We start from the raw sequence: 10,006 nt of genomic DNA, 5'->3' as shown, positions 1-10,006 counted from the left end.
TGTGTCGATGTTGTCTCTTCTTTCTCCCTCCTGCTCTGTTCGTGTGTTACTGCTGCGAGTGTAAAGGCCACATTATACTTCTCCGACTGCGTATGCGTTATCCGTCTGCGTCACCACGGAGACGCCTCGAGCATTTATACTTCTGCGTCGTGGTGACGGACACTCGCTGCAATTTCCCACCCGATCAGTAGGGGTCGCTGCGCAAGGTTGTTGTGCTTCTGGCTACAGTGAGCAATGGCGTCCGAGAAAGAAAGAGAGCGAAAGACTGTTGTTGTTGAAACAGTGGCCGTTTCTCACTTTTCTGTGTGACGGAACGCAGTTTTAAGATAATTTGAGGCGAGAAATTGGCCATTTAGGGTCTAAACATGTGCTGTGTGTGTATAGATATGACGTATTTATAGTTCGGCAGCGGCGTTATCGGCGGGCATCAGCTCCGCCTCTGTCAGGACGCCCGGAGCGCACTGAGAGCCGGCACAGAGCAGCTTCGCTCGGCCTGTCCTGAGGACCAATCGCAGCTCTTGCCGTCTCCGTTGTCCCTTGACGGAGTGACGGACACTTAAAAAATATTTCGTGCAGACGGAGACGACGCAGAGGCTCTTCGACAGTCTCTGCGTCGACGCAGAGTCTCTACGTAGCCTACGCAGAGCACTTTACGCAGAAGTATAAATTGGGCTTAACTACCGCAACTCCCCCCGCTGCTCAGCGCAAACACAAGGCACACACGCATATTGACCAATCACGTGCGGTGCGAAGACAAAAAAAGTGAGAGAGAGAGAGAGAGAGAGAGAGAGAGAGAGAGTGACAAAAAAAAAAAACACGGCTCCCAAGAAAGAGCCGGCTCCCGTCGTTCACTTCAAAGAGCCGGCTCTAAGAGCCGTTTCATTCGCGACCGACCCATCGCTACTGCCACCCGCCATTCAAACAGTACAACACTGAAGTTACGCTGCTGTTCCAATTGAGGAGACGTGTTGTAGGATGTGCCTTAACACTAATGTGTAACTCTGTGCTAACTACTGTGCAATCAGCTAATAAAGCCAAATTCTCTTCAGCTAAATACGGCCTGTCATGTGTGTGCCATCAGGAGATAAAGCAGGAAAGGTTAACAGACGAATTCATTAATAATGTGTTCGTCTTGATTTCAAACTACAAGAGCTGCCACGAACGGCTTCATTAACCACTGGCTGTAGCTCTATCCTACCGGTAAGTTTGACTTTACGTTAGTTTGTTTACTTGACTGGACTTTTTTAGGAGCTATTGGTTAGCAGATGAGAGGCTGACAAACTCCGATCTATCTGGCTGTTTCAGCTAAGGTAACGTAAATGTAGGCTAACATTAACTTAGCAATGAGATGAGATGAGCGTTTGTCAGCCTAAAATCTGCTAACCATTAGCACATAAACAAACCCAGTCAAGTAAACAAACTAACGTTAACTTACCGGTAGGATAGAGCTTCAGCCAGTGGTTAAGGAAGCCGTTCGTGGCAGCTGTTAACAACACCAAGCCAGCAGATCCTGTATCTGCGCTTGATTGCTCTTCCTTCATCCTTGAACTAACCGGATGTATGTCGCAGTAATTTGAATCTGAATTTTGAGAACTGAATCTGAATTGTGAGAACTGAATTTGAATCGTGAGAACCTGAATGCAAAGACACATGGAGTGTTGAATTTGAATAATTCAATTTCAAATTAAACTATTCAGATTCAGTTTTTCAATGCAATAATTCAAATTAAACAATACAAATTCAAATGATGTGATTCAAATTCAGTTTTTTAATGCAATTATTCAAGTTTAGCAATTCAAATACAAATATAAATGATTCAAATCCAGTTTCTGGTGGCACATATTTTTAAAGCGGACCTAGACCGGAAGTTCCTATTAACGCTGTTTTTTAGTGTGTATCTGCATCATTACCTTGTTTATGAAGCCCTGAAGGTTCGAAACAAACAGTTCAGCCATTGCTGAGAATGCTGTGTTTATTGTTATCTCGGGGCTCAGTGAGATCTCTGAAAATCCCGTAATAGTTACGCAAACAGCGGTTCTCCTGAACAGCAGATCGTCCTGCTCCAGGCACTAGTCCGGGCACATCCGGTTGCGTACATTGAACCGCAGAAGAAGAATAACGTCCGTTGTGGAGGTGTTTCACGAGCGACAGTGTCTTCTGACTCTGGGTCTGAAAGTCATAAAAGGGACTGCGGCTGGGAGTCATGACGAAGCTATTTTTAAACACTGTTAAAACAATGTTTTGATAATGAGGAGCAGTGCATCCACCGTTCCAGAAGGGGGAGCTGCGCTTCTGAGAGTGGATGTGCTGAATAGTACTGGCCAATCACAAAACTTTGTCTTCTGGGGGTGGAAATTCACTCTGAAACATCGCGGCTGAAGAACAGCGTCAGAAAAGAGGATTTCAATCGGCTTGTTTACAGCAAATAGGCCATAAAAATAAGTTAATATATGTAAGTAGATATACATAACTAACATATATGTGCAACAGGACCACTCTATGTGACCTTTAAGTTAACATAAAGAAGAATGGTCCAAAATACCTTCCTCCAGAAACCAGACTCTAATTAGAAGCTATAGGAAGTGTTTAGAGGCTGTTATTTCTGCAAAAGGAGGATGCACAAATGTTTTCTTTTGTGGTGCTTATGAACATGCCTAATTTTGTTTAAATAATTCTTGCACACTTTCTGTAAATCATATAAACTTTATTTCATGTCTCAAATATCCCTGTGATTGTCTCTTATATGATAAAGTTAACTGACATTTTTAACTCTTTTTCAAACAACCAATGATTTATAAAGGAAAATCATGAAAATGTACAGGGGTGCCCAAACTTGTGCATACCACTGTAAGGACAAGAAATTATAACAGAATAAGCCCCCCCTCCTATATTTTTTTAAGGTTCATTTCAAATCTTAAGAGGATATTATGTCCAGTTTGTCATCTATTGTATATGTATTGTTCTGTGTAGCAGTGTAGCTCACAACAGCATCTGCGCTCTTAAAGAGCAGGGTGTGGTTTTACTGACAGCTTAGACCAGGAGGGGGTTGTTCTATGTAAATGTGATGATTCTGTCTCTTTGCTCTCAGAAGGTGTAAATATTTGAGGGTAAAATTCTCCCTAAAGCAGTGTGAGGAGTGCCCACATTTAAATGACCAAACCTTCTTCAAATAATATCTGATTTGAATGTGTTGGACATTGTTGGAAAGCTTAGAAATCACACCTTCAGAATGTAAATAACTCAAGATGTCCCTAAGTCCCTCGGTAGACTTGTGACCGGTCTTGCCATGGCTTCACACATATGTGGTTAGAATATCAACTGAGGTAGATCAAAAGCATCTCCAGCATCTTCAATACAAACAATCAATGTCAATATTTGTTTTAAGGGTTTACTACTGCCAAAGTAGCCTTTCACTTGACCTCCCCCTTTTGTCTCCTGGTTCCTATATCACATGAATCTACCCCTTCTCATCTTTGCAGTCAGTCCTGAAATGGAGCTGGGTTTGGTTTGGTTCTTTCTGTTAGCAGGGACTAGTTTGGGGCTGGAGAATACACAGGCCTTGAATGTGTCTCAAAGATGTGAGGAGGACACCAACATTTTTCTCCGGGAAATCAACCAGGAGACACCCAAGGAATATGCTGTGTTCAGTAAGTAGTGCTGCTTTATGAGAAGGCTTATTTTTCTTTGTTATGATGAAGAACATCCATCCATCCATCCATTATCTACCGCTTTTTCCTCCACCAGAGGGTCACGGGGGGTGCTGTGCCTATCTCAGCAGACATTGGGCGATAGGCGGGGTACACCCTGGACAGTTCGCCAGTCCATCGCAGGGCCACATATAGAGACAAACAACCATTCACTCACACACTCACACCTACGGTCAATTTAGAGTGACCAATTCACCTAATCCCCATATCGCATGTTTTTGGACTGTGGGAGGAAGCCGGAGAACCCGGAGAAAACCCACGCACACACGGGGAGAACATGCAAACTCCTTGCAGAAGAACATACTTCAGATAACCTGAAAAAGACACTGCTAGTCTATGTGTCCTTGACCAAGACACTTAACCTCATGTTGAAGCATGTGAATGGCGAAAATGTAGTGTAATGTAGCTCATCAAGACTAGAAAAGCACTTTATGAATACAGACCATTACCAACTCTTCTTCCTCTGCTAGTAACAAAGATAGTTAAGGGAAATGTAGTGGAGTAAAATGTGCTACAAAGTAGCAAAGTTAAGTACAGATATGTGAATTTTGCACACAAGTACAATTACAACACTGCTAATTGGTCTTTTGGTTTATTGGATTTTTATTTTCCTTTTGTCAAACACTGAATAGTTGCCAGTTGTAGCAACAGGGGAAGTATTACTGTTCAAGTGAAGGTACTTGATGACACCATCTTCATGTCTATTTGCTGGAAAATGAGCAATTAATGTACCTTTTTGCTAACATGACAATTTGGTATTCATATCTATCAGTGCAGAATGCATCTGGAAAGATGGGTGGCAATGTTACAGAAGGGGCCAAGAACCAAACTGGTTTGCTGGAGCAGTGTCAATCGGCCCATGGCCCTACTTTCTCTGGACAGTACTGCCAGGCATTTCTTTTGCAGGTAAACATAATAATAATAACAACCCAATAATAGAAAATATAATGTAGTCTTGGCATCTAAATAAAAGGTGAGAAAACTTGATTTTGATAAAGATGTTTTTACTATCAAAAGGGAACTGTCCAGTATGTTGTGGGTGTTTGTGTCCCTGACTCCTGCAGTGAAGAGGACGTACATTTTCTTCTGCTGCATGGTTGGTGATTTTATATTTCCATTGTTCTCAATACATTCTGTCCTATATACGATTTGTCTTAAATATGACTTGGGTCAAATTTCTTAACAGAGAGACTTCAGGATAGTCAGACATTGCATATTTCACCAATACTGGTCAATCAGTCCATTCAGGAGATGATCAGGATACGATGTTTGCCCAACAACATTGCTCCAGATGCATCGTATCATGGATATGTGGCCTGTCTGTCAGTATATAACATTTTTTTAACCCACTGTTTTGAAACTGTGCACTGAACTGCATGTTGAAAAGCAGGTTCCTCTCCTTAAGAGAAGAGAACACAATATATATAATTGCAAAACTTCACTTTTACTCACAAATTCATACATGTGATCACTTGGATAATCACCAAACATACATTCCTGATGTACTTATACCTCTTCTTTTGCAGGTTTGTGTGTTGCTTAATGGTTGCAATTCCTCTAGTAGCTACCATGTTCACTGCTTTGATAAGGTGGCAAAAGAACAAGGATGTCAGTCCATCTCCAGAGGCAAGCTGTACAAACACTGGACTAAACCCTTATGGGGGTTTGAAGTCCAATGACTCCTGCAGCAGTGAAATGAACCAAAATACTTCAGAGGAGTTTAGTACGTACAGTATTTATTATAAGTTTGGTGCAAGTGATTGCTCTGCAAAATGGTTTGAATTCATGATATTGTACAAAAATTAACTCTAAATACAAGCACAGACCAGTTGCTACATTTTGAAACCAGATATGAAGGCAATTGTACAACAATTCTCTATTGCAGTAGTGACACCTTTTTTTAGTGGAACACGTTACACTAAGAGCTTGCTCTTTTGAATTGTGTCTTTATAGATAAACACACACCCGTCTGTTTTTCACGACGCTGTCTGGAGCGGTGGCTGCAGGCATTTTCTCTACAGAATACCTGCCGTGGTGTCTTCAGCACAGTCTCATCAAGAGGAGGATACTCCTCCCTGAATGGAATCCGTGCTCTCTCCCTGTTATGGATCATATGTGGCCACAATAGCCTATATACTGCTATGAGTATCTTGGGTATGTCAAGGTTTACTAATGAATGCTTATTTAGACTGCACGTCATTTCCATTACTTCTTTATTCATTTAAGGTGGTTATATGTGTTGCAGATAATGCTAAAGAATGGTATGAATATATGATAAGCAGCCCTTTTCATATTATCACGAGTGGACCATGTTTTCTGGCTGTAGACACCTTCTTAGTGCTTGGGTGAGCGTAAAACCATGTATCATAATAATATTGATGATTATTATTGTTATTGTTTTAATGGTTATCTAACTTGCAACTTTTCACTTTTGTGTTCAGCGGTATGCTTAGTGCCAAGTCTCTGTTAGGCTCCATCAACAGGGCAGAGGGCAAACTGAGTGTCTCTCTGGTGGGCAGCTACTTCTACAACAGGATTATGAGGTGTTTTATGTTCATTACTTCAAAAATATCTACAGTACCTGACAGACACACAGATCTGTACTTCACTCAGGATGGATGCTAATACCAGATCTGAATGGAACTAAATGTGATGTTCTAGTCACATTATCAGCGCAAATTCTAAACTTTCTCTTTGTCTTTACTTCAAACAGGGTTCAGCCACTACATATGTTCTGTCTGTGTCTATTTGTCGGTGTGTACTCTTCGGTCAATATGGGACCCTACTCGACATTTGGGGCAGAAGTAAATAGTTGTAAGAGAAATTGGTGGGCCAATGTTCTGTTGCTCAACAATCTTATAAATTTTCATGAGAAGGTAAGTTTCACTACTACGATATAGTTGTTCTGGCTATATTTTTGACATAGTCTATATCTACATGTATTGACCTATTGTATTCGACCTAAGTATGATTTCCAATTCTCTCTCCAGTGTTTATCTTGGTCATGGTACTTGGGTCTAGACTTCCAGTTTTATGCCACCACTCCTGTATTGCTCTGTCTTTACAAACTGTAAGTTCAATGTCTTTCATATTGCTCCAAAAATTAATTTAAATGTGCCATCATAAAAGAGTTACACACACTGGCAAATGTACACATTTAATCTCACACATCTTCTTTGTGTTTATCAGGAACAAAGGTGTGTTTGCAGCTGTGGTAGGAGGTTTGTTGCTACTCACCACTGCTGCTGCTGCTATTTTCACAGCACTAATGCACCTGCCGGTCTATTCACTACCTCCACCGTAAGATTCAAGGATTGTGGTCTGGTGCAATTACAGACATTTTGGGAAGAGATAGATAGATAGATAGATAGATAGATAGATAGATAGATAGATAGATAGATAGATAGATAGATAGATAGATAGATAGATAGATAGATAGATAGATAGATAGATAGATAGATATGTTGTCACTGCATATTAAAATACAATGAAATGTTTTCGCAGGAGCAAACCACAAATGATGTTTCTATATTCGAAGCAGTACTATGATAAACCTTATACAAGATATGGCCCATATTTACTTGGGATCCTGACTGGAATACACTTTGTGACAAAAAAAGATCAGCTCATAAAGAAAAAGGTAAGAATGATTTCAGACTTTCTAAGAATCACATCATACAGTACATCTAAGTCTTTCAACATACATCTGAACCAGACATTGAACACATGATGTTTATGTACTCACTGTTGCTTTTGCTGGCAGTGGCAGGCAGCACTTGGTTGGTTATGCAGTTTTTTCATCATGGCAGTGGTGTTTGGTTTGGCCTTTGTCCTCAAGGAGACCCCAGACTACCCATCTGTGCCGCATGCCCTGTATCAGGGACTGCACAGAACAGCCTGGGCTTTGGCTGTCATCTGGATCATTGTTGCCTGTGAGGAGGGATATGGAGGTAAATTACAGAAATGTTCCAGAGTCTACACAGCACACTGCTGCTGCCTGTCTTGGCCCTATTGTAAGACATTTTCAATCCCAATGAGGTCTTTCTAGGTCAAAAATAATAAAATATCATATGCACAAAATGCAATTGAATAAAACACCAAAGTAGCATTTTAATTTTGAGCTCAACTTGCTGTTTAACATTACATTACTACATTTGTATAACTGAATAAAATGTATTCAGCTATACAAATTTAGTAATGTAATTTAATGGTACAAATGAGAACAAATACATTGGACGAATGCACGTTTCTGAAGAGTTATGTGACTCGTGTTGGAGGTAAAAATCCTCAATTTCAGAAGTCTGTGTTTAATATAATTTTGTTTTGTCATATTTTTATGCTGCAGGTTTAATCAAGAGCATCTTGTCACTGGGTTTCTGGATTCCAATTTCCAACGTTAGTTTTGCTGCCTATCTGTTCCATCCTATTTTAATAATGGTGCATAATGGAGTGCAAGAAACCCAATTTCACTTCACAGTCTTTAACTTCGTAAGTGCTTTAAACAGTCAATGACATCAAGTGATTTCGTGTGTTCATCTGTGGTGTTTTAATGAATTTCTCCATCCTCTCTTGGTAGATGGTCCTGTACTTTGGCCGCTTACTGCCGTCACTGTTGATTGGCTACGCGCTGACTGTGCTGGTTGAGAAGCCCTACTTCCTAAAATACAACTTTAAATAGATACTGTGGACATCAGAAAAAAATATTGGCAGCATTTAATTATATCAGTCTATTTGTTTAAACAGACCAGCAATATCAGCAGTATGGGGTTTCAATAACTTACACAACACTGTATAAATTGCCTTCCTATTTCTGTCTCTACCTCATCTCCCTCTACCCCATATTTCCTTACACCCCAACCGGTCGAGGCAGATGGATGGATATCTTTGAGTCCGGTTCTGTCACATTTCTTCCTCCATAGACCGGAAGTTCCAATTAACACTGTTTTTTGGGTGTGTATCTGCGCCATTACCTTGTTTATGAAGCCCTAAAGAACACTGGGTTGTATTGTATTAGGGTGACCAAACGTCCTCTTTTGCCCGGACATGTCCACTTTTTACGTCCTGTCCGGGGCATCCGGGGGGGTTTTATAAATTCATGAAAATGTCCGGGGTTCGCTGTTTTTCATCGAACCATCAAGCGTGTACTTAAATTGACCGGCGCTTTGCATACAAATACAACGGTACCTCTTTTGTTGTGTGACGTAATTCCCGAGAGGCTGCTTTGTGGGCGGCTCCGCGACGTGCACATGCACAGGAAACAGAACAGACAGCGGCAACAGAGCAGACAGCGGAGCAGCATTGCACACAAAATGCCGAAGCGTAAGTGCAGCTTCACAGATGAACTACAAAAAAACTTTCCCACGTACCGTCCCGGTCGGGACCGGTGGGAGTGCACTGTGTGCAAAGCTGGCACATATGTTTCAGTTTCTAATAAAGGTTCTGGAGATCTCAAAGCTCACATGGATACTGAAAAACATAAAAAAGCTGTGCGAGGTGAGAGTTCTTCTGCAAAGTTGACTGAGTTAGGTTAGTATCTTTGTGAGACTGTTTTAATTTATTATTTATCTTATTACCTTGAAGAGATATTTACAAGTTTACAAGTACGTGTAATCTGATTTCCAGATGAAATCAGATTACACGTACTTGCTGTGGGACATACAGATGCTGACAGCTTTTATTGTTTTGTTTTGTTTTTAGCGTCAGAACAAATGAAGGTTGAATTCACTAATCAACAACACTGAGGAGACTGGTTTGAATCCAGCTTGCAACGTCTAAATGATATGACTGATATACAAGTACGTTCAAAAACCTTTTTGGTAATGACTCCATTTTGATTTTTTGAAAATTGTGTTAATATTTGTGTTAATAATATTCTTCAAACGACCAAAGCTCTGTGCTCTATTGTAAACATCTCCGGCGTGAACTGGTATTTTTCCGGTGTCTGTGCCACCAGCTCCCCTCCTGCAATCTTCCAAATCAGGGTGCATGTTTTAGAACCTCACTCTTCATCACCTCAGGCATCGGTACGTACAGTACTGTATGTCATGTTGTCCGACGAGGACAAGACAAATAACAACAATAACAATAACAGCCACATTAGCATTTGCAGGTGTGTAGAACACACATACAAACATCTTCACTGTTGTTTCCTAAATGTTTGGCTGATAGTAAACCTTAGAACTGAGAGGATTTAGGCAGATTTTTTCCATTACTTACAATAAAGAGTGTCTTATGTCCCTTTTTTCAGCTGAGACAGTCTGATTTGAAAAAATAAAATAAAAAATCACTAATTGTATAAA

The 10,006-nt window shown here is 40.6% G+C and overlaps 1 protein-coding gene and 1 long non-coding RNA gene across 2 annotated transcripts; both read left to right on the top strand.

Annotated features, from left to right (window-relative positions):
* The first annotated feature begins 4,009 nt into the window (after positions 1 to 4,009).
* LOC310928389 lies at positions 4,010 to 5,852 on the top strand. The gene is made up of 4 exons (XR_014592855.1): positions 4,010 to 4,613; positions 4,725 to 4,803; positions 4,894 to 5,029; positions 5,234 to 5,852. It is a non-coding gene; the product is annotated as an uncharacterized lncRNA (long non-coding RNA).
* A 114-nt stretch (positions 5,853 to 5,966) lies between these two features.
* Positions 5,967 to 9,199, top strand: LOC310938095 (O-acyltransferase like protein-like). Its single transcript, XM_083902522.1, has 9 exons — positions 5,967 to 6,052; positions 6,149 to 6,250; positions 6,421 to 6,583; positions 6,698 to 6,777; positions 6,897 to 7,007; positions 7,212 to 7,347; positions 7,471 to 7,657; positions 8,053 to 8,195; positions 8,284 to 9,199. The coding sequence occupies exons 1-9, from the start codon at positions 5,979 to 5,981 to the stop codon at positions 8,383 to 8,385; spliced, it is 1,098 nt and encodes a 365-aa protein (XP_083758648.1). The 5' UTR covers positions 5,967 to 5,978; the 3' UTR covers positions 8,386 to 9,199.
* The last annotated feature ends 807 nt before the right edge of the window (positions 9,200 to 10,006 follow it).

This window comes from Microchirus variegatus (genome assembly GCF_963457635.1).
Source record: "Microchirus variegatus genome assembly, chromosome: 1".
NCBI classification, from domain to species: domain Eukaryota; kingdom Metazoa; phylum Chordata; class Actinopteri; order Pleuronectiformes; family Soleidae; genus Microchirus; species Microchirus variegatus.
This window is presented reverse-complemented; position numbering and strand designations above follow the sequence as displayed.

Coding starts and splice junctions, on each gene's coding strand:
- LOC310938095 (XM_083902522.1), top strand. CDS start 5,979: ATGATAAGCAGCCCTTTTCATATTATCACGAGTGGACCATGTTTTCTG. Junction 6,251..6,420: donor TTCTACAACAGGATTATGAG/GTGTTTTATGTT, acceptor TACTTCAAACAG/GGTTCAGCCACTACATATGT. Junction 6,778..6,896: donor TTGCTCTGTCTTTACAAACT/GTAAGTTCAATG, acceptor TGTGTTTATCAG/GAACAAAGGTGTGTTTGCAG.